Source organism: Astatotilapia calliptera, chromosome 2, assembly GCF_900246225.1.
Source record: "Astatotilapia calliptera chromosome 2, fAstCal1.2, whole genome shotgun sequence".
Lineage (NCBI taxonomy): Eukaryota > Metazoa > Chordata > Actinopteri > Cichliformes > Cichlidae > Astatotilapia > Astatotilapia calliptera.
In genome coordinates this window covers 20534300-20558928 of record NC_039303.1, presented here as the reverse complement: position 1 = coordinate 20558928, position 24629 = coordinate 20534300, and the positions used below count along the sequence as shown (strand labels likewise).

Genomic DNA, 24629 nt, shown 5'->3' with positions numbered 1-24629 from the left:
CTTTAAGTTACCAGTTGATAACAGCGATAGCTTATTGTTCTGTGCTTACGTCTGGTCTTGGCAAATTGGCGACAATCAGTCAAAACATACGTGAGCAGATGGATTCACCGTACACAGTGGTTTGTTCTGATAATGAAAACTGATGACACACCATCCAGCTTTCTCCATGGAATCATTCTATCTATGGCTGATTGCTTTGAATAGCCTTTATTAGATGTAAAGGGTTGTGAAAATACACTGTCACCGTGGTAAACTCATAAAGGACAGTGAATTGTAATGACTGAAAGATTAAGTACACAAAGTCCACAGCTTATTTCTGTTTACAGTACGGCTTAGTGTCAATAAATCTGTTATACAAGAATAGCATTCTTTTTGCTTTCCATGAGGTTAAAGCACTTGTTGGCTGAAATGGAGAACTTAAAAAATGTTGAAATGTTTGTTGATATTTCTGTATTTCATGCAGCATGTCTCAATAAGGACAGCATGCAGGATTCCTTCATATTCATGAGGTAGGTACACGCAGAACCTTTAGAAACAATTCAAGTTAAAGGAAATTTTTCAATAAATCTTTCAGGAAGCTTTATTCAAATCTATAATCAGCTCTGAATAACAACATAGCACAAATATTTTTCACCTGTGTGTGTGTGTGTGTGTGTGTGTGTATACGTGTCTACCTGAGCTTATAAATAAACAAAAATAGGCACAATGAGTACAGGAGGTTACAGAATAGCAAGTTGCCCTTTTTACAGTTTTTCACCGCCAGACCTGAAGCGTTAACCAATGACGCATCAGCCAGTCAACTTCCTATTGGTCCACGTTTCTATTTACCGTAAATATCCTAAAAGGTGCGTCGCTTAACAATACAGTAGAGTGAAACAAACCGCACCTACAAACACTGTTACGCGATATAGGGGTCAAACACTAATATTAAGTCGTGACTAAATACTGTAAATTAAGCGTCCCTCTATCTGCTTTTTATAGCGATTACCGGACATAAGAACACAAGCATGTCGTGAGACACACAAATTGGTCTTGCGTCAAAATAATTTTACCAACCGGATGTGAGGTGGCTTCTAGTGAGCAAGCCAAAGATAAACACGTATACAGGCAGAAAGGGGTGAGGATAATAAATATTACAGGGAGGGTGTTGTGAAAGAGCTGAAATGGAGTAGTTGCTCATAATATACAGTTCAAGTAGGCAGGGATACATCCGACAAAGGTACTAAGGAGAAAGTCTACCACAGACATCGAGTAGGTGAGTCCCGCAGAGTAGTGACAGCTGCAACGGTAGCAGCTAGCAGGCTAACGCTAGCTAAAACTGGCTAACTAACTACACTGTTTGACAGTCTGTGGAGCAGATAACATTATTAACCCAGACAATCGTATCTTCGGGTATTTGGATAATGTGTAGCTTCTTTATATTTGTGGTTTTAGCATTTAATATTTCTTGAAAACCTAGCAGGTCAGTCGGCTTTCAGACTTCATTGGCCCATTAGCTTTAAAAACAGTAAGCTACTTAGCATCTGTATACGTGGTTTTGTTTGATTTTTCTGAAGAGGGAGTGTAGCTGTTGTTTAACTAGCTTTACTATAAGTTATTCCTGATAATTGTAGTGGTCAGCTTCAAAACTTCAAAAGGAAGCATCATTGATGTTTAAATATAAAACGTTTCTGTATTTTTTTGGTTTAACAGCACAACTATATTTCACTATGAGTGCCAAAACCTTTTGACCATATACCCTCATAAAGTCTACCTAATACATTTTATTTTAAAAGTCGTTATCTAAGTAAAACGAACATGGCATAAAGACGCCCCTCCCCCCCAAGCATATCACTTTTATTTGCGTTCTGCTTTAGTGTATTTGTCAACTTTCACAAGCATTAACCTGTTCTTCCATTCCTTCTCCATCTGTTTTCCCTCCACAGCATCCAAGGCCAAAATGGTGCGAGCAGCCTTAGTGACTGTCACCAGTCTGGCGTTGACTGGGGCCGTTGTGGCACATGCTTATTTACTCAAACACCAGTTTTACCCGACTGTAGTTTACCTCACCAAGAGCAGTCCCAGCATGGCGGTAAGATTGGAAATGAAGTCAAATGTTCCATGTTTTGTTTTGTTTTTTCTGTAAATTCTTTAAATTTTCCTTTCTCTCCTGGTATCAGGTGTTGTACATCCAGGCATTTGTGCTTGTGTTTCTGCTGGGAAAGTTTATGAGGAAGGTCTTTTTTGGTCAGTTGAGAGCTGCAGAAATGGAGGTAGAGATATCTTTTATGTTCAGTTGATTCATCGTGACGTATTTAATTTAGAATTTATTGCACGGTCTTTATAATACTGCTGAGACTCTTTTGTTCATATGCATTTGAACATTCTTTCCTGGCTACCCCCAGCATCTCATCGAACGCTCGTGGTACGCTGTGACCGAGACGTGCCTGGCTTTCACTGTGTTCAGGGATGATTTCTCTCCTCGCTTCGTCGCCCTCTTTACCCTCCTCCTGTTCCTTAAGTGCTTTCACTGGCTGGCTGAGGATCGAGTGGACTTTGTGAGTGATGAATGAGAAAGCGCTTCCTTGTCTCACACAATGCACATAAAACACACTCCAGTGCATCTGTGTACAGGACATTGCTCAAAGGTAGAAAGGAAGTGTGGGACACCGGGTGGAACAGATGGTGTGTGGTTAAGGGTGTGGAGTATTGATGTCATTGTTATTGGAGATTTTATAACTGATGATTTTATTAGAAATTAAACATAAAGAGCCTTTAGCATGTTGTAAATTAGATGACTTGTAATTATATTAAAACTGCCATTTCAAAAAGACCTGTAAGTTGCAGAATGTAAAGCATACAGATTTATACGATACTCTGAATCTTATGTAGCATTTGAGTGTATTTAGCTTTGCATGTGCTAACGGGTCTTTTCAATCCTTTTTCTGTCAGATGGAGCGGAGTCCCAACATATCATGGGTTTTTCACATGAGGGTTTTATGTAAGTAGACATCAGCACAGTGGAATATCATTCATACCTCACTTCTGTGCCGGCTTTCTTTTTGTCTTTCATTTCTCCTTTTGGGCAACTCTGTCTCTTCCACCAATTGAAGTCATAAATCTTTAGCTAAATGAAACTATATGCAAATGTTTGTACTTGCACTACAGGCCACCTGCACTGGTTTATTTGTAAGGCCAGAACATTACAGTGGATAACAGTAACAAGCCACAGCAGTTTCCTGAACACTGCAAGGGAAGCTGGTCTGTTACAAAAAACCTGCTGTGTTCGTTTCCACCTCTATGTATTTAGTCTCAGATTATATTAAAGTATAACATAAAGAAAATTGATCATATACTGACCTTCATGATGTTTTAGTGCTCAAACGAACTGTTTAGCTTCTTTCCCCTCATCCCTAATTCAGCTTTCTTATTGGCTGGTTAGAGTTGCTGTGTGTCACAGCCACAGTTAACCAGAGTTTTGTGCCTCAGATGACTGTAGGGATTTCTGCTCTCTGTGACATCATGCAGAGTCAAGAGCAGGGGAAAAACTGTCTAATTTAATTAATTAATTTTCATCAGCCTCTAGTATCTGAGCTTTTGCCTCAAAAAAAACTTTTATTTACTCTGACCACCTCTTTAAGCCATGCAGTCTGCCTTAGTCTTGGTGTTGTAATAGGATGCCTTGATATTAATAAGTGGATTTAACTGCAGGTGGCATCATTGCAAAGTGAAATTCTTTAGGAATAAGGGAATATGTATAAGCTAATGACTTATTTGTATTTACAAACTGTTGTAAGTGAACAGCGGACAGTTTGTGGCTCTGTCAGCGTGATAGGTTTCCTTAATCAAATCCAACACATTCAAATTTTGCAACATCATTTTTGTTTAGACTTCCAACCGTCTGCATGCAAACTTCGAGCTGAGAAACTGGTTAGAAAAATACTGATATGTGCTCCTTTACTTTCTGCAGCTCTCATGGGACTGCTGGGCGTCATGGACTTCCTGTTCGTCAACCATGCCTGTCACAGCATCATTACCCGAGGCGCTTCGGTCCAGCTTGTGTTTGGATTTGAGGTTTGTCGTGAGCTGAAGCTGAATTGAAACTGTTGTGCATGCAAACAATAAGCTAGCTTGACTGACACGTCTTTGGCTGTTTGAATCTCATATATATAGATAGATGGATAGATAGATAGATAGATAGATAGATGGATAGATGGATCTCACAATCACAGCAGCCATTTTTGATATGAAATAGTAGGTAAACACATGTATTATACTGACATTTAAAACATTCTGTTCAATTAAGGATCAGAGCTTTAATAAATGGGATTAGTGTTTTTTCTCTGTGTCATAATGGTTGCTGTGAAATGCGTCTGCTCTTTAGATTTGAACCAGTTGCTGTGAACCTCTCACTCTTTCCTTCTGCTGGCTCATGTGGGGAAATGATGGATACTCATCGGTTGATACGTGCACATAACAACCAAAACGAATGTTTGCATTTGTTCTTCTCAGTATGCCATCCTGCTGACCATGGTCCTGACAACCTTTATCAAGTATCTTCTGCATACTATTGACCTGCAGAGTGAGAACCCCTGGGATAACAAGGCTGTCTATATGCTTTACACTGACCTCTTCACAGGTGCTGTATTCAGTTGGGGTTCAAAGTATGAAATGCTGAAATTGTTCTGGGATTGTGGTGGCAGGTGTTCTTAAATGTTATCTGACATCTTTATTCCAGGTGTGGTCAAAGTGTTCCTGTACATTGCTTTCATGACCATCATGATAAAGGTGCACACCTTCCCTCTGTTTGCCATTCGGCCCATGTATTTGGCTATGAGGTGAGCGATTCCTTTACTACTTATGATCAAAATCTTCATGATGTTTTTACCATTGGTCTGTGGTGTTGGGCTTTATACACAGTTCAGTTTAAGGATTTTCATTTAGTCATTTAAAACACATGAGACACAGTTATTGAATTACAGAAAATATACTTTTATGTTAGACCAAATTTGTTTTAAACATGCCCAAACTTTCAAATAAGGACGACTGTGTCAACAAGTGTCCCTGAGCAAGAAGCTTAGGCTTCAAAGCTCCCATTATGTTTAAATTCATTGGAAAACATTAAAGTTTTTGTGCTACCGGAGAAAAGAGCAGCACCAGAGAGGCAGTGGAAATGTGGAGAAAGAGAAACTAGAAAGAAAAAATTATCACGAGTGACCAGAATTCCTGCTTGTGCTTCATTAGTCCTGTTATCTTTGTAAAAATGGGACTGCGAGGACTGTCGTCACCGTTAATTTCAGCCTTTTGAATGAATGAAATAAAGCCAGATGTATATCTGTTCGGCACATTTGCCTACAGTGCTAATAATTATTAGAGTGGAGACAAAGTGTAATTTCTCCTTCGTGTTCAACAAAGATGATTCCTGAGAAAAGAAAAATGCTTATTTAAAAGGACCCATGATGCTTTTATTTTATGTTGTATTTGTATAACATTCTAATTTGTTAAATATGGTTTTGATTCTCAAGTCATTTAGAGCAAAAAAAGAGGCTTTTTTTCCTTCCCTTGTGTCGTTGTCATTTAGTGTCCAGATCAGGGTAGAGGGTGTGTTCACAGCAGCCACACCCACCTGCTGTTCTAAAGTCCTGTCTGTGAGGGGCAGTTGAGAAGAAAGCTGCTGTGAAAGGATGGGAGCTTTATTCATTTCAGTTCAATAACGCATCAAATCACAACAGCAGTCGCCTCAAGATGCTTTATATTGCAAAGTAAAGACCCTATAGTAATATAGGGAAAACCCCAACAATCAAATGACCCCCTTTGAGCAAGCACTCAGTGACAGTGGGAATGAAAAACTCCCTTTTAACAGGAAGAAACCTCAGGAAAAACCAGAGTCGGGGAGAAGCATCTGCCTCCACCGTTTGGAAATGAGGGGCAGCACCAAAGCCCAGTATAAGATATATCTTTATCGAAACCAGTTAGATAACTACAGTGGGGCAAAAAAGTATTTAGTCAGCCACCGATTGTGCAAGTTCCCCCACTTAAAATGATGACAGAGGTCAGTAATTTGCACCAGAGGTACACTTCAACTGTGAGAGACAGAATGTGAAAAAAAAATCCATGAATTCACATGATAGGATTTGTAAAGAATTTATTCGTAAATTAGGGTGGAAAATAAGTATTTGGTCACCTCAAACAAGGAAAATCTCTGGCTCTCACAGACCTGTAACGTCTTCTGTAAGACGCTTTTCTGTCCCCCACTCGTTACCCGTATGAATGGCACCTGTTTGAACTCATCATCTGTATAAAAGACACCTGTCCACAGCCTCAAACAGTCAGACTCCAAACTCCGCCATGGCCAAGACCAAAGCGCTTTCGAAGGACACCAGGAAAAGTATTGTAGACCTGCACCAGACTGGGAAGAGTGAATCTACAATAGGCAAGCAGCTTGGTGTGAAAAAATCAACTGTGGGAGCAATCATCAGAAAATGGAAGACATACAAGACCACTGATAATCTCCCTCGATCTGGGGCTCCACGCAAGATCTCATCCCGTGGGGTCAAAATGATCATGAGAACGGTGAGCAAAGATCCCAGAACCACACGGGGGGACCTGGTGAATGACCTGCAGAGAGCTGGGACCAAAGTAACAAAGGTCACCATCAGTAACACACTACAACGGCAGGGAATCAAATCCCGCAGTGCCAGACGTGTTCCGCTGCTGAAGCCAGTGCATGTCCAGGCCCGTCTGAAGTTTGCCAGAGAGCACATGGATGATACAGCAGAGGATTGGGAGAATGTCATGTGGTCAGATGAAACCAAAGTAGAACTTTTTGGTATAAACTCAACTCGTCGTGTTTGGAGGAAGAAGAATACTGAGTTGCATCCCAAGAACACCATACCTACTGTGAAGCATGGGGGTGGAAACATCATGCTATGGGGCTGTTTTTCTGCCAAGGGGACAGGACGACTGATCCGTGTTAAGGACAGAATGAATGGGGCCATGTATCGTGAGATTTTGAGCCAAAACCTCCTTCCATCAGTGAGAACTTTGAAGATGAAACCAGGCTGGGTCTCCCAACATGACAATGATCCAAAACACACCGCCCGGGTAACAAAGGAGTGGCTCCGTAAGAAGCATTTGAAAGTCCTGGAGTGGCCTAGCCAGTCTCCAGACCTCAACCCCATAGAAAATCTGTGGCGGGAGTTGAAAGTCCGTGTTGCTCGGCGACAGCCCCAGAACATCACTGCTCTCGAGAAGATCTGCATGGAGGAATGGGCCAAAATACCAGCTACTGTGTGTGCAAACCTGGTAAAGACCTATAGTAAACGTTTGACCTCTGTTATTGCCAACAAAGGTTATGTTACAAAGTATTGAGTTGTATTTTTGTTATTGACCAAATACTTATTTTCCACCCTGATTTACGAATAAATTCTTTACAAATCCTACCATGTGGATTCATGGATTTTTTTTTTCACATTCTGTCTCTCACAGTTGAAGTGTACCTCTGGTGCAAATTACTGACCTCTGTCATCATTTTAGGTGGGGGAACTTGCACAATCGGTGGCTGACTAAATACTTTTTTGCCCCACTGTAGTAACTAACTAGATAAGTAAGTTAACTAATAGAGGAGACTTGAGTGCTTTGTCCTTAATTAAAATGACATTTTTCATAATGAGACTCTTTTGTATACTACTGAATATGTTGTGATTATTGCTTCTCTTTTCTTGTATCTTGCAGGCAGTTCAAAAAAGCTGTAACAGATGCTGTGATGTCCCGGAGAGCCATCCGCAACATGAATACGCTGTATGTACACGTCTGGTTTGTAGATGTGAAATCAAGGCCCAGAATAATGGAGTGACTAATGTGTCCTCTGGCCAGAAACATTGTTCACTTCCGCCTCTCTCTTCTGTCTGTGATCAGATACCCCGACGCTACTCCTGAAGATCTGCAGGCCTCAGACAACGTCTGCATCATCTGTCGAGAAGAAATGGTGACTGGAGCCAAGAAATTGCCTTGTAATCACATTTTTCACTCCAGGTAAGTTCTGTGGTAAAAGGTCTGAATCAGCAAGGAAAGATTGTAGCCTGCAAAGAAAAACAAACAGTTCCATGTCAGAGGTGGTCAGCATTAAACACAGGACCTGCGTTTAAACAGAAAAGGAGTGAGTGTGGCAGACTGAACATGACTTTGTGTTTGAAAGGTTTGTGTTTTTGTCCTGTCCTCCTTCCAGCTGCCTGCGCTCTTGGTTCCAGAGACAGCAGACCTGTCCCACCTGCCGCATGGACGTACTCCGTGCTACGAATAACAACCAGACTCCGGCTCCAGCCCAAGCTCCGCCTCCAGCCCCGGCAGCCCCTGCCAACGCCCCTGCAAACGCCCCCGCAGGCCAACCACCAAATGGTGAGAGTAAAAACAAGACCAGGTGATCGCAACCCCCGTGTTTGTGTTGCTTTCAGTGGTACATGAAGGTCATCCACATTATATTGCAGAGCATCAGTAATGTGGGTTCTCCCAGCTTGAAAGCAGCCATTGGATAAAAGTAAACTGAAGTGGGAACGTGGTTTTAAAGCAGCTTATGCAATAGGAATATTCCACTATGTGAGAATTTAACTGTTCTTTTGTCCTTGTATTTTCTCCAGTGGCTCTAGGCATGTTACCAGGGTTTCCTCCCGGCATCTTCCCCTTCTGGGGTCCCTTCCCTGCAGTGCCTCCTCCTGCTGGAGCAGCTGTACCTCCAGCTCCAGGTGCTACTGATGCTCCACAAAGCAGCACAGAGTCCACTCAGACAGCTAGTAAGGATGCCTCCTGTAGCTCCTGAATGTAAAATGAAAGAGACACCTCTGAGTGATTGGGCTTTTGTTGCTTTTGTTTTTCCCTTCAGGCACCACCCAGCCCACAACATCTACTGCAGATTCTGCTGCTACGGCAGCAGGTCCAGGATCAGCAGTGCCAGGCTTCCCATTCTCTTTCCCCCCTCCTCCCTTCCCTGCTGCACCATGGCTCCCCATGCCACCACCTCCTCCCTTTGGTAAGGGTTAGCAGTTTTCCAAATATTGTGGTCTATCCTTAAATTCACATTTAGAGTTTTTGCCTGAGCAGGCTGCTGTTCAAGGATACTGGCGATGATAATATCTGTATGAGTGACTTTTTTTCTGCACAAACGCATCTTTTCTGTTCCTTATGATCTAAACTTTGGGTAGGTTGGTTCATTTGTCACACCAAGGTGCCTCGGTCCTGTCAGACCTCTCATAGCCTGACTGTTTTGTCTTTTCAAACATGTATTTGGATTCTGGCAGTTTTGTGTAAAGCATCAGTTTTCATGAGCATTCTTAACTTCTGGGGCGCCTCTGTCAGTGCGCCCCAGGGTGGCTGTGGCTACAATGTAGCTTTCCATCACCAGTGTGTGAATGGGTGGGTGACTGGTTGTGTAAAGCGCTTTGGGGGCCTTAGGGACTAGTAAAAGCGATATACAAGTACAGGCCATTTACCATTTTATTCAAGCTACAGGGTAAATAAATGATGCAAACTGGATACATCGCCATACTTACAGTTCTGAGAATGACACAAATATTAGTTTTCACAAAGTTTGCTGCTTCAGTTTTTATGATGGCAATTTGCATATACTCCAGAATGTTATGAAGAGTAATCAGATGAAGGGCAAAGTCCTTTGCCTTGAAAATGAACTTAATCCCAACAAAAACAGTTTCCACTGCATTTCATCACTGCCATAAAAGGACCTGCTGAGATCATTTCAATAATCTTCTTGTTAACTCAGGTGAGAATGTTGGTGAACACAAGGCTGGAGATCTTTGTGTCATGATGACTGAGTCAGAATAGCAGACTGGATGTGTTAAAGCAGCATGATGCGTGAAATCTTTGTTCTTCCTATTAACCGTGGTTACCTGCAAGGAAACTCATGCAGCCATCATTGTGTTGCATAAAAAGGGCTTCACAGGCAAGGATGCTGTTGCTAGTATGATTGCACCTAAATCAACCATGAATACTTCAGGGTGCCCAAGAAAGTCCAGCAAGTGCCAGGACGTCTCCTAAAGATGATCCAGCTGCAGGATCGGTGGTGCCATCAGTGCTGAGCTTGCTCAGGAATGGCAGCAGACAGGTGTGAGTGCATCTGCACACACAGTGAGGCGAAGACTTGGAGGATGGCAGCAAAGAAGCCACTTTTCTCCAAAATAACCATCAGGGACAAACTGATATTCTGCAAAAAGTACAGCGAGTGGACTGCTGAGGACTGGGGTAAAGTCATTTTCTCTGATGAAGCCCCTTTCTGATTGTTTGGGGCATCTGGAAAAAGGATTGTCCGCTTTACTGTCTCATGCCAACAGTAAAGCATCCTGAGACAATTCATCTGTGGGGCTGCTTCTCACCCAAGGAAGTGGGCTCAATGCGTCATAAGGCCAAAGTAATAACTAAGTGGCTCCCAGGCCTTAATCCAATTGAGAACTTGTCGTCAGTCCTCAAGAGGTGGGTGGACAAACACAACAAAAATTGTGATAAACTCCAAGCACTGATTATGAAAGAATGGGTTGAGAGCATGCCAGGGTGAATTGTAGAGGTCTTGTGAAAACCAATATTTGTGTCATTCTCAAATGTTTTGGCCACGACGGCTGTAGGAACATCTTGAATTTAACTGAGTGTCTGCAAATGTGTCCCAAAGCTCTGGCAGCTCTTGGTTAAGCGTGTTTGTTAGCGTGTCAGTGCTGTTACAGTTCAGTTTATTTTGTCTTCTCTCCTACAGTGTCCTCGATGCCTCCTCCCCCTCCCTCCTTGTCTCGGCTGTCAGAAGAGGAGCTGAGGGAGCTGGAGGCAGAGGGTCGGCGGGGCCTTGAGGCCCGACTCCAGTGTCTTCAAAACATCCACACCTTGCTAGACGCTGCCATGCTCAACATCCACCACTACCTCAGCACCGTCGCAACACTCACGTAATGGATAGATTCTCTTACTTTTGATTAGATATGAGGAATCTGTAACTATTTAACTCAGTTCAGTGCTTCAAGAGATACAGTGATGTGCCAGGTTTGGTCCTCCTATGCTGTTTCCTACATAGAATTTTGAGCTTATTGCTTGTTTGACCGTTTGTGCCTCTGCTGATTTCTCCAGTCCTCCTCGGGCTGGCAGCACTGGAGAAGCCAGCGGGACGAATCGCACTGCCTCATCTTCCACAGCTGGCAGTAACACAGAGAGTCCCAGCACGGACAGGGACTCGTCCCTCTGTAAGGAACTGGTTATCGCCTTTCAAGTCTTGTTTTTCATAGGATTTAACAGTGGAGAGAAGTAAAGTAACCGTGACGATTCTGTTTCCAGCCGATCAGGTGAACGGGGCAACGCTTTCCTCTCAGTCCGCTGACTCCACTGAAAGAAAAGAGAAGATGGACGAAGGAGTGGAGGACGGAGAGGATGGAGAGCCAAATGCTGCTGAGCTGAGACGCCGCCGCCTTCGTAAGCTAGAGACAACACCATCGTCGTCGTCATCGCCTCCCTCTCCTCCTCCAGACAACTGATCCACTTGTCCCGACTCAGACATATCACTCTGGACCAACAGGAACTCTGAGCTGGTGTTCAGTTGCTTTGGTTCTCCATTAGCTTTCTTCCACAGGTTCAGGTTTCTAACTGTGTCGAGCTGGACTGTCAGAAAATCCTTGTGGACTGTTTCTGCGTCAGAAAGCAATAGCACCTGCTTTTTGTTTGTTTTGATTTGCATCATCAGGGACTGCTGCAGTAGTTGTACTGCAGGCATTTGTCAGCTTACTGAGACAGAAGAAGAAATGTCCTTTCAAACCAAGCTGTGGTTGATCAGTGTGGGAGAGGCCATGCTGGGTTTGTGTTTGGTAGTTTTACTGTCAGTGACGTCTTTGCTTTAACTTCCTATTTTAATTCGTCTGACATTAGGTCCCGCGCTCCTCATCGATGTGTTACAGAGGACATGGATCATCAACCAATCCAGTGAATTCAAATCAAATGAAACCAATCAGCTTCCTCTGCTGTCTTTTCATTTAACATGCATCATTCTTCTGTTTCCTGCATTCTCAACACGTTACCACTGCAGACACTGTAACATACTGATTTATTTGAATGTGTACATACTGTATAAAGTTTTAATAGGATGATCTGTACATAATGCAGAATAAACTGACTGAAATTGCAGCGGTACAGAAGTTGTTTGCAAACTGTTGTCATAGAGGTGGGATTGTTACAGTGAAGCTCAGTGAGTGTGAGCACCTCTCATCAGGGTTTCTGTTTAAGTGCGTCATTGTTGCCTCTGAGCTAGAGATTGGGGTGTTTAATTAAAACTTAATGCTGATCTAAATGACATCACGTCTTTATGAGTGAGCACCTTTAGCATTTGATTCCAGCGTCTCTCATTTGCTACACTTAAGTAATAAAGATTGACAGAACTGGGGCTGGGTATCGTTTAGGTTTTATCCAATACCGGTGCCAAACCGGTACTTTTGAAACGGTGCTGGTGCTTAAACGGTGCTCGAACCGGTGCTTAAAGAATGGAGAACACAAAATTGGTCCTAAAACCTCTCATGTTCAGGTGTTGTTGTTTTTTTTGCTTTTGTTTTTTTTATGTAAAAAGATAACAATGTTAGCCTTTTCTGCAGCTTTTGGTACATATATGGCATCACTCTTGGCTGGAAGCAGTGCTTAAACAATGGGGGGAAAAAATCAAACTTTGTCCAAAAACCTCTCATGTTTAACTGTTTTCCACTTTTTCTTTGGTCATTTTAGCCTTTTTGGCCAGGGTGAAGGGAGTATCTGCCATCAAACAAGAAGACAGCCGCATGTAGCTATGATGATGTTTGCTAGTTCACCTTACATGCATTAATGTAATAACGTGGTTAGCCTCACACTACTCACGCAGAGAAGAACGGCTGCTGCTGCCGTCATCATCCGTCATCATTTCTGTTACACTGGCAGGGCTAGGGGCCAGTGTTGCCAACTCCTCAATCGCTATTGGCTGTCCTAAAAGTCGCTAGAAGTCGCTAAATGACGTCATCGCCTAATTTGCATAATTGGTCATGCTAATCTAATTGTAACCTATGTTGTTGGAGAGAGAAATAACATCGTGGAAGAGACATAAAGTGAGTAAAAAAACGTCCTAAATGCATTTAGAGTTTATTTAGAACTACAAATTAAATTTCTTTTAGCAATTATTGTTTTTTCTTAATGTCACAATTCCAACCCTGCTCCTTTATCCGGGCTTGGACCGACAAGTGACCCGAAATAGGCACTCTGGTGGAGTTACTTTGTGTGTGTGTGTTTATAAGTAGTTTTAAACCTTGTGATCCACAAAACAGCATAAGAGTAAAAGAAGAACTGACTGTGTTACAGCACCCGCTGCTTGTTGAGAGTAAAAGAGATAAGCGCTTTCACTCTTTTTTTTTTTTTAGAGACTTTTTTTTTTTTTTAGCAAAAAAGTCGCTTTAGCAAAAAAGCGACTGTTTTTTTTGTTTTTGTTTTTTTTAGCGAAAAAGTCGCTAAGGGGTCTGAAAACTCGCTAAGTCGCTAAGTTGGCAACGCTGCTAGGGGCCAGGGCCCGTATCCCTAAAGATTCTGAGAATCCTCTCAGAGAGCTCCTAACTTAACCTAAAAATTCCTTGCCAGGAGTTTTAGCTTAGAAGTGATTCCAGAACATTTTCAGTGAACTCTGAGCAAGGAATGGATGGAAAATCCTATCTTAGTGAGGAGGTGTGGTTGACCCCGTTGCTAGGTATGAGTCATCATTTCAAAAGCCGTGATTGGTTGATCCTACAAGTTTGATGGAAATGAGCTTTTGGTGATAATGAGCAAAGGATGTACCCTCAAATCAATAAACATATTATATACTCTAATCTTATGCTGACTGTAATTGTAAATAATATTTCACATTCAAGAAAATATCTGGAAAATGAATAGTAAGCTGTAGGGGTTATAGCCATTAGAATCTAAAATATGTGAAAACTTAAACTCATTACACCCTGTTCAAATAATGATTTGTGTCTTATTTGCTCATATTAATATCCTAGCTGGCATATTTTGTACTTTCACTCCCATATGGACCCCGTTGAAAACAAGATGGCCTATCTCAAGAGGCTGTCCTTAATGAAGTAGAAATCACAACGTTACAAGTCCAGTGTGGTCTTAACGAGGGTAACACGGCTCAGCTTTTAGCAATGTCTGTGATTGCAGACCCAAGTCATCACTGCTGCATTGTTGCATTTTCCCAGTTGCCAAATACCTCGGGGTTGTGATTACTTTCGTCTCCGGTGTAATAGCGTTGTGGCGTCGAGTTGGTGAAGTAATTGCATCTCTAAGGAGATCCACCACAAACATGATTCCTGCACGATCCAATCTGTAGCGTCTCAATAATTCCCTGTCATCCAGTGTTTGCAGGACATCTCTCCTGCCTCTTCTGTTGGCCATTTTGTGCAGCTGCTTAGGGGAACTCCTAAGCCACTAAAAGTCCTCTTCCCTGCTCTTAGCAGATCTCGCCTTAGGAGCCCTTTTAAGCGCTAGGAATCTTGAGGAATAGCTTTTATATTAACTGGGATTGTCGTGTCACTTTTAGGGGAAATTCTAAGAAAACGTCATGACTCTGAGAATTTTCTTAGAATTTGGCCGCTAGGAGCCACTTTTTGCACAAAGATTCTTTAGGGATACGGGCCCAGGACTCTACTCTTCGGGTTTTTGGGGGATGTTGCTAACTCCGGGTCGATAACAGGCATCACACCCACAGTAGATGTGCTTGGTGTGAGGTCTTGCAGCAAGCATTTCTCGGCTTTTAAAAAAACGTTATGCGTCGCCACGTGTTTCATCGGATTTGAGGTGTTACCTCCTTTGACAATATCACAGTATCAGCTTAAAGCACTTGTTGCAGGCTGCTGAGTTTGCATCTTTTGCTGTGAAGTACAGCCAGACTTTTGACCGCTTTGCCTTGGGCATTTTTAATCTGTAGCTCTGCTCTAAAAGAACGTACGTACCTGGACCCGCCTACTATCCTCGGAAACGTAAAATGATTGGCTAGAATCTAAAGTGTATCACAGCTCAGGAAAAAAAAAAGCACCGAAATGTGCGCTGCTTTTCGGTCTGGTTACTGCCGTTTATGTCAGAACCGGTGCCATCATGGCACCGGATACCGGTACCCATCCCTAGACAGAACTACTGCACAACATTTCTTTTAACGCTGAGTTCAATCAGGCTAAAATGTTTTCGTGTTTCTGGTATCTGAAAGTCGGGCATTAGCCAGAATCATTGAGGAAAAACTCGGATGTCAGCACTGCATCTTAAGGTTCACTTGTCCTTTATGTGCAGTTGGTGTGTTGTACAACTACAAACTCTTGTCAGGCATTTATTCTTTTCCCACCATGTACGATATAACAGTGACTGAAGGTTTAACAACACTGGTATTGTGTCCAGTCATTATCTATAGATGTTAGGCACAGACTGTATACGAAAGATGGCTGCTGTACTATCACACATCAGCTTGTAAAGTGCTGCTTGAAGCGTTTGGTTTCACGTCTTGGTGGTTTGAAACCAGAGGCCTGCACTACAAAGCAGAATTTTGGCTTATCCAGATAAATTTGGGGTTAACCCTGGTTTTACTTTGTACTGGGAAACATCTGCATCATTGCAAACCCAGTCTGCTCCAGTGCAGGTCAAATGGTTCCATTTATTAAGGGAATAAGATTATAACATTTTTTAAAACAGCAACCCATCATGCCATGATGACACATGTCAGTGACATTACTCGAGGTTCTGGGACTCTAGAAATAAAGTATTGATCCATCCAGCTCTACTACTAGGACCAATAATTTACTAAATTAATTTCATGTTTTAGTCTATTAGCTGAAACTAGTCACTGAGCCCAAAAATGATCAGAGGGCCATTTTCCAAGACTTCAGAACATCTTTTTGACAGCCATTGTCATCGCCTCCTGCTGGCCATTAAAAAGAATGCAGGTTTTAAAACACTTTAATGCTGACTCCACTTTCCAAACTCATCTGCAGCTTTGTTTTCTTTTTCATACAGTCCATGGTCAATATTCATCCAGATAATTAATGGAAGAATTATTTAACATGCATCTTTAGTTAGGTGTTGGTCATGTTTTCAGACTTAGTGCACTTGATATTTGTGATGAAAACCCCAAAGCAGTTGCGAACCCTTACACTGAAGCACTAAGTAATGCATGTGGCACAGTGAGTCTTTTTAGATTATTATTTTTTATCAGTCAACAATTACATAAAAGACAAAAGGAGTCCTGAATTTCAAAGAGCGAGTCACATACCCTTCACAGTAACAGGGCTAAAATGCATAACAGCACCACTGTAGATACAGAATTTCTACCACATAGATTTTCTGCTCAGCAACATGCCCAGCAGGTTTATTCTGATGTTGTTATTGGTCCGTAGCATGGACAGTACATACCTGTCACGTGGATAAGTCCAAACCACAGGTGAGTGACAGACTATGAGGAAGTTGGTTTTTTTGCATAAAAGTCGCAAAGGGTGAGTCGCATTTGATTTCCAACTCTAATTACAGGTAGACCCACAGTTATAAAATAAGTTAAACTTAGAGATCCAATAAGGACTTCAGTCAACTTAGAAATATTTAAACGATGCAACTTTTTACAGACATGGGAGCAAACACTGGCCTTTAAAAAAGATGAAAGAAAACTATACCAGCAGCAGTGTACAGGCCAAGGACATCCCTGGTCTTAAAACAGTACTTAGCTGCAAACACCAAAAAGAAACAGTCTGTCTACAAGACAAACGATCACATGTGAGCCTGTAAAAAAAAAAAAGTCGCTGTTTAACTTCACTGAACTTAGCATCGACATCACACCGACAGGAATGCAAATGAGGCCGCGTGTGCCATCCTCTTCTTTGGAAATGGCAAGGGTCTCTCCAAAATTGAACAATGGCATGTGTGTGAAGTCAACCTGTGGCTGTAGCTCAGTATGATCTTCATGAGAGAGCAGTACTGGCCAGTTTAAGTCAGTTTGGTCTGTTTCTACATAGCTTGTTCCCTTTAAATGAGGAAGAACTTTTTAAATACAGTCTCTTTAGAAAAATAGAAGGTGCATATTCACTGTTTGGTGATGATTTCCTGAGACTTTTCAGTGCAAATTTGCTCACACAGTGAGGGACTACTGGCTGTGAGTGTGTCTAGGAGAGAGAGCGGCTTGTCTTTGAGATAAATGTCATCAAGGAAACAAGAACTCGGGGAGGGGGGGGGTCAGTTTTGAGGAGTGGAATACAGAGTGTGGTGCTGGTGGTTCTGGTCTGGAGGATTGTTGGCAAATAGGAGCGGCGCGGTCTCTGATCCGTACCAGCTGTGGGGAAAAAGCAAGAAAAGAAGAAGATGAGAGCTCTTCTCACACTTCTGAAACCCTGTGATCAGCTTTAAGGTAATGACCTGCGTGTATCAGATTTTGTGGTGCTTGTACCTTATGTTTGAATTTGAACCATTGGCCCATGGAGCGGGTATGTCCTCATCGCTGCCTTGAGGGTCGTCAAAGAAGTACGGCCGAGGCAGGACCCTGTTGTTTATAGCCATGATGCTGTTCTGTGAGAATGAGATGAAATAATGTTTCGAATTAAAAATCCTTTTCCCTACACACAAGGTCTTGAATAATCGGGCCCTATGTTATCTTAAAAACCTCAGTGTACCATATCACCCCATTAGAGCACTTCGCTCTCAGTCTGCGGGCTTACTTTTAGGTTCTGTGGTTACTTAAAAGTAGAATGGGAGGAAGAGCATTAGTTATAATTAATCTCTGGATCTCTTCCACAGCGTGTCTTCTGTTCTGTCTCCCACTTTTGAACCCAACCGGTCACAGCAGATGGCTGCCACTCTGAGCCCGGTCTACCAGAGGGTTCTTCCTGTTAAAAGGGAGTTTTTCCTTCCCACTGTTGCCAAGTTCTTGCTCACAGGGGGTCATATGATTGTTGGCGGTTTCTCTATATTACTGTAGGGTCTTTACCTTCCAATATAAAGCACCTTGAGGCGACTGCTGTTGTGATTTTGCACTATTTTTTTGAGTAATAAAGCAGTAAATAATTGTATTTAATACAGTCTCAGGTGTCATTAGTAGATTTTTAGTTCGGGACATTACTTTCACATCCACTAGATTTACCTCTTGAGCAGGCCGGCGAACTCTGAAGATAAGGATGAGGAGGCCAGTTGGAAGCAGCTCCCACATGAAGAGAATGGCACCGAAGACCAGGTAGTCCCTGTCGCCGAGTTCACTCTCCAAGTCCGCCTTAAAACAAGTAAGTGCAGAAAGTGCTCTTTAGGGGCACCTTAATTGTCCAAAGTTGTTAAGCAGACATGAAGGCTTTGGTACTGGATCCTTACCTGGTCAGAGACATTATACCAATCATAGTTAAAGGACTCCACCCGATACTTCTGGGACAGAAACAGGACGGTCAGGTTGTAGCAGGCTCTGCTGGCAAACAGGAAGATCACTGCTCCTCCCAGTGCTGCTGTACGCCACACTGTGGTCCCCTGGTCAGGTTAAAAAATAAAAACAAAGTTAGCCTGGAGTACTGTCAAAATACAGACATCCCCATCGCTCTTTATGGTAGTATCCTGGCTTTTCTGTGTCCCGCATCACATTTTTTTTCTGGCTATGCTCAACATTGCTTTCATCCATTATATCACTCAAGTAATGTTGGATCCTACAGTTCCCATAATGCATCTCAGTGCTTATTACACAGATCTGTTACAGACATTGGTGCAGGTTGTCTGTGATCCAGGTTCTGGTAGTTTTAAGCACTTGAGCTGAAGGTAACTGGACTTCTTTGTAGGCTCTCGTGAAGACGTCTCACCTCTCACCTGAGGAAATGTCTTTTGTGTAGCTAAAAAGGAGCCTCGCTGCCTTTAACGCAACACCTAAAACGATCTGTTGGAGATATGTAGTGTAGCAGCTCAAGCTGAGATAACCCCGATGATGTCAAAGTGATGTCAGTCCCGTGATCTTCTCAGACTGGAGACATGACACGCATTGTTTTTCCAAGCAGCTCAGGACTAAACATGAGTTTAATCATGCGTGTGCTGCTGTTAAACTTGGCTCGGTTCATCAGGGCTGGCTCAGTACCACTTCTTCATGTTTGATGCTGATACTGACATACTTTGAGTAGATACCACGAGATTTCCTTTCTTAAACAGCTAGCTTGTCTAGACACATCTGAGCTGCAGATGCATCGTTCGTTGAGTATAAACTCCAGTGCAGTGAAGTCAATAGTGAGTGCAAGATTAGCATATCCCTATTTTTCTCTCTGGGGAACAACGTTGAACACACCCTGCTGATCAGGTGGATGCTGGCGGACCGCGAGTGTCGGGTCAGGAGCAACAGCGTGGAGGCCAGCAGCACTGCTTCCAGGATGAAGAGCAAGTCGTTGACCACAACTCGAACCAGGACTAGATTCCAGGTGCGCTCTCCCCTCTCGCCATCGCTGGTTCGTTCCCCGAGTGCAGCGCACACCACGTTGACGCAGAAGAAGATGGCGTTCAGCGCACCGTACAAACACCTTGCTGCCCACCTGAGGAACATACATACAGGGGGTCCAATCGGGACGATTAGGGCTCATAACAATAACATAACGAGGCGCTTTTCTAGATTTAACAACAGGAAAATGATGTAAAACTTACAGCCCTCTGTCCACTTCTCTCACTTTCACTAATACCTGCACAAAGACACAAAGACACCCACATAAACATAAAGACACAAAGAATGCATCCTGCTCAAAACACAACAGGCTTGATTAAGATCTGATGGGGGCAGAACTGCAGGTAACACAGCCGAGTAGTCAGTCCTGTTATACTTCTTTGAAGTCTGTGGCACGAGCATAATAGTCACAAGAGCTGTTAGCCTTTTTTTTAATACGATCAATTAGAAGGAAGTTGCGTGAAAGGGAAAGGAGCTACAACATCATGTTTCACAGTAGATTACTTGAACGGCTGCACCAGGCTCCAATTTAAAATGAACAGTGGTTATTTTGAATTGTGAATCATGTAAAGACCAAGAATAAAAATGTGGCGCTGAGATAGAGCAGCTTCGAACATTTTGAGATTAAATCAGTCTTTTTATGAACAAGGAGAGAAACCTGGAAAAATATTGGCATGGCAAATTAAACAATTGGAAGTGCAGAAAAATATAACGTCGATTATAAACAGCAAAGGGGAAATGATCATGGATCCGATTGAAATAAACAAGGAATTTAGAAACTATTATGAAAAACTTTATGAATCCCAGGATAGATCAGATCAAAACTCCAGAAATGCGTTTCTGGATAAAATAAATATTCCTACTATCGCTGACGACGTAAAACAACAATTAGATGCAGAAATCACCGAAGAGGAAATAAGCAGGGCAATTAACAATATGAGATCAGGTAAAAAAGCTGGACCAGATGGATTCCCAATTGATTTTTATAAAAAATTTAAAAGTAAATTAATGAAACCACTATTGGAAATGTATCAGGAATCATTAAGCAAAGGAAGTCTTCCTAAATCAGTAACAGGATCACTAATCATTTTGTTACATAAACCAGGAAAACCGAGTAATAAATGTGAAAATTTGAGGCCGATAAGCTTACTTAATTCTGATTTTAAGGTGTTGGGTAAAATATTAGCAACACGTCTTCAAGATACTCTCCCCTCAGTAATTCAAAGAGATCAAAACGGTTTCATATTGGGGCGCCAAGGTCTACATAATGTAAGAAAAGTCTTTAACATTATAAACGGACTAAACAATTCTTCAGAGAGGGCCTTACTCTCACTGGATGCTGAAAAAGCATTCAATAGGGTCGAGTGGCCTTATCTTTTTGATGTTCTGACTAGATTTGGTTATGGAGATGTGTTTCGAAGATGGATACAATTATTACACTCAAATCCAACTGCTGAAATCTTGACAAACAAAAATATCTCTAAACTAATAAGAGTGAAACGGGGATGTCCACAAGGCTCACCGATAAGCCCACTGTTGTTTATATTAGCTATAGCCGTACGTTCGAGTTTATCATTGACAGGAATTATGGTAAATGAAGTAGAACATAGGATTTCGTTGTACGCAGACGATGTAATAGTATATCTCTCTAAAATAACAGAATCTATACCTGCTCTGCTTAGATTGATAGGGGAGTTTGGTCAAATATCAGGTATGTCATTAACAAATCTAAATCATCCGTTTTATTACTAAATGAAGAAGAAAGGAAAAACCCACCCATAGTAACATCTCATTTTAAGACAGTAAAGGACTTTATGTACTTAGGAATAATGATTTCGCCCAAATTAAGTGAGATCGTGGAAAATGACTATGAAAGACTTTCTAAAGAAATAACAGAGATAGTGGACAGATGTATCCACCTTTACCTTTATATTTTTTCTCAGACAGAGCAATAAACTTGATTAAAAAGGCAAAAAATCCAATGGTAAAGAACATGGTCCAAGTGTTGTATGGTGTAAAAAGATATAAGAAGGAACCTGTTGTATTGTCACAGTTTACACCGATGTGGGGAAACCAGGATTTCAGACCAGGAAGAGAGGATAAAGTTTTTAGACAATGGTCAATTAAAGGACTACAAAAAATCCAAGATTTGTATGCAACAGATTCTCAAGATATTTCCTTTGATATGCTTAGACATAAATATAATATAGATAGAAAGCAATTTTTCAAATATCTCCAAATTAGAAGTTACATTCGAGCAAATCAAAATAATACCTGCACCAAACCACCAAAATCAGAATTGGAAGACATAATTAGCAAAAGCAGTTCAAAAAAAGGGGCAATATCAGAAATATATAAATTGATTAGGTCCAAAACATCTGACAATTCGTTGGGAAGGTTGAACGCCTGGAAAAATGATTTAAAGAAGGACATATCCACGGAACAATGGGCATTGGTTTGCGCAAAAGCTCATAAACAAACTATTAATTCTAGACTAAGGTTGTTGCAATACAAATGGTTAATGCGAATATATGTTACTCCGGAAAAATTAAATAAGTACAACTCTAATATTCCAGACACTTATAATAAATGTAATGAAGATAAAGGTAACTTTTGGCATTGTATTTGGGATTGCAGGAAGATAGGATCCTTTTGGGCTGCAGTAACACAAACTATGAAACAAATATTATCCAAAGAGGTTGTTTTGGATCCTGGCTTCCTTATTCTGGGATTGTACCCAGAAAACATGAGGTACACAAAAAGTGACAGAATGCTTATTGATATGGGTTTGTTACAAGCAAAAAGATTAATCACACTAAAATGGAAAAAAACAAGGGAACCGAGTATCACACAGTGGATAAAACAAATGATGGTGGCTTTGCCATTGGAGCGGATAACATGTATACTGAAAAGGAAATTGGATGTTTTTGAGAAGGTGTGGAGACCATTTGTAAATTTTGTAGAAGGATTTGTATTATCTGAGGAGGACGAGGACTGAGGGCAATGACATTTGATTTGGGATAATGACAAATTTAGGCCTTTAACGGAGTGACAAATCTGACGACTTTGTTGCTTTCTTTTTGCTGTCTGAGAGGAGTGTATGTTCATGTAGTATTTAGAATGTTGGACTGTTTGCAAGTCATTAAAATGTAAATAATAATAAAGATATTGTTGGAAAAAAAATGTGGCGCTGTAGCTGAGGACACATGATCCACTGTAAGGGGCTCTTGTGTTTTCCTCTGACTAGTTTTATTTGTGCTTTTATCACCACGGCTGTACCAGAGCAACTCTTTTTACATTCTGAGCAACATTTTCTAAATGACACAAGATTTTTAAGAACGTTTCCCCATCCACATCCCTTCAACCTTACCTGAGTGAAGTACAGGTTAATGAGGCTGAGAGTGAAAAACTGCAGGCAAACGGGGAAGCAGTAGAGGAGCCAGAACACTGCAACGGGGAGGTGGTTGGCTTGCAGGGCATCATGGAAGTAAAAAGAGAACAAGGTGGTGCGAAGGGCAGCCCACAGCAGACAGAGGTACAGGAAGCCGCTCTGGTAGCTCCATCGCTTGTGTCCATAGATGTAGAGGAGCCACAGCTGCACGTACACCACCACAAAGAGCCCGGCGTACAAAGTGGTGTAGAGGACGGTAAAGCTAAGCTGGACCGAGGGGGCGACAGCAGGACGCAGGGGGGCCGGGGATGGCGAATTGGAGGAGTTGGCAGGAGGGGTGGCTGTAACTGGGGCTTCCATTGGACTACTGATGTGATTAAATAGCTGGCATTGTCATCATCATCATCATTAGAGAACCAAAGCTTATCTTCTCTGTCAGAGGGGATTACATGAGACCTGAATGAAAAAACAAGAAGTTAGAAGATGGGGAAAAAAACAATCTTGATAACACAAATGTGATCAGAGAATCTATCCTCAGTGTCACCCCTGTGTACCTTGATCATATCCCTTCACACAGTAGGACAGTGGCCTAAAATACACCTCCATCCTTTTGTGTGGGCTGTTTGATCAAGAAGAATGATGAGAACACTGCATGTTATCACACGCAGCGTTCTCATGTGATAACAGGCCCTCTCCAAATCACTTGCCTCAGGTGACATGCAGGCACGTTTACAACTACTGTGCTTGTAACAGAAATCATTACGAGGAAAAAGAAATAAATATATCCTCCTGAGAACTAGCTTATTCATTTATGTCCTCTGTAATAGACATTTGTTTTTGGTCTACATCTTTTGATTATTTGAGCTACCCTACTAAGTCCTGATGTACTTAATAGAGGACATCCTGGGCTTTCCATTAATATCTCATGTGTTTTCCTGCCTACAGGGCAGGGATAGCTCAGTAGGTAGAGTGGTGGCCCCATGATCGGAAGGTCGGGGGTTCGATTCCCCTGAACAACTACCCTGAGGTACCCCTGAGCAAGGTACCGTCCCTACACACTGCTCCCCGGGCGCCCAGTGGCTGCCCACTGCTTCACTGAGTGAATGGGTTAAATGCAGAGAGGGATTTTCCCCACGGGGACCAATAAAGTACACTTTCTTTCTATTTTAGCTTCAAAGAGGCAGAAAAACACAAAAAAGTTCAATGGGAAGATGATTTTTTCCTCGGTTTTCAGAACAACATACTGCAAAGTAGATCAGTCGACCAAGTAGTGGCCTGTGTGGTCAGTAGTGTCCAAGCCTTTGATTCATATTGTAGTACTGTGATATAAAATATCTAACCTCGAAAGAAAAATCGAATCCGATTTCCACAAAACTATATCTTTTCAATCAGTCATGCAGTTGTTATTAATGATAACAGCAGAACATTAAAGCAGCATAACACAGTAACAGCAACAATCGGCCACATTCTGTCACACTTCCGTTATGTAATTGATTTGCTTTTATGCTCTTGAGGTTCCTTTGAGCTTTACAAAAGCATAAACAACCGGCTGTTCCGCTCAGGGTCTTCAGCCACAGCCAGGCTAACTGAAAGTAACTGTGAGCCAGCGCTAATGTGAAGTGTTGCTACTGCCAGCGGTCAGAGGCCGTCTGCTTCCTCATTAGAACCATAAAACACGCAAGACACCCGCAATAATTTATTAACAACAAAGACAGCGCTTACCTTTCGCGAGCAAGGACTCCTGGGATGTGCAGCCGACGACGGTAATCCCTTTTTGGTTTCCGCATTGTGTGACGTGAGTCAAGACTTGTG

The 24629-nt window shown here is 42.0% G+C and overlaps 2 protein-coding genes across 2 annotated transcripts; one reads left to right on the top strand and one right to left on the bottom strand.

Annotated features, from left to right (window-relative positions):
- The first annotated feature begins 1029 nt into the window (after window positions 1-1029).
- syvn1 (synovial apoptosis inhibitor 1, synoviolin) lies at window positions 1030-12304 on the top strand. The gene is made up of 16 exons (XM_026186772.1): window positions 1030-1255; window positions 1926-2071; window positions 2160-2252; window positions 2385-2537; window positions 2932-2980; window positions 3950-4053; window positions 4492-4618; window positions 4718-4817; window positions 7714-7779; window positions 7897-8013; window positions 8207-8376; window positions 8616-8768; window positions 8858-9004; window positions 10733-10916; window positions 11095-11207; window positions 11299-12304. The coding sequence occupies exons 2-16, from the start codon at window positions 1940-1942 to the stop codon at window positions 11493-11495; spliced, it is 1905 nt and encodes a 634-aa protein (XP_026042557.1). The 5' UTR covers window positions 1030-1255; window positions 1926-1939; the 3' UTR covers window positions 11496-12304.
- A 3873-nt stretch (window positions 12305-16177) lies between these two features.
- gpr137 (G protein-coupled receptor 137) lies at window positions 16178-24601 on the bottom strand. The gene is made up of 8 exons (XM_026186707.1): window positions 24540-24601; window positions 22797-23273; window positions 19630-19664; window positions 19280-19520; window positions 18334-18483; window positions 18113-18238; window positions 17423-17541; window positions 16178-17308 (listed from the first exon to the last, which is right to left on the bottom strand). Exons 2-8 carry the CDS (start codon window positions 23175-23177, stop codon window positions 17212-17214), a joined length of 1149 nt encoding a protein of 382 aa, XP_026042492.1. The 5' UTR covers window positions 23178-23273; window positions 24540-24601; the 3' UTR covers window positions 16178-17211.
- Between the last annotated feature and the right edge of the window lie 28 nt (window positions 24602-24629).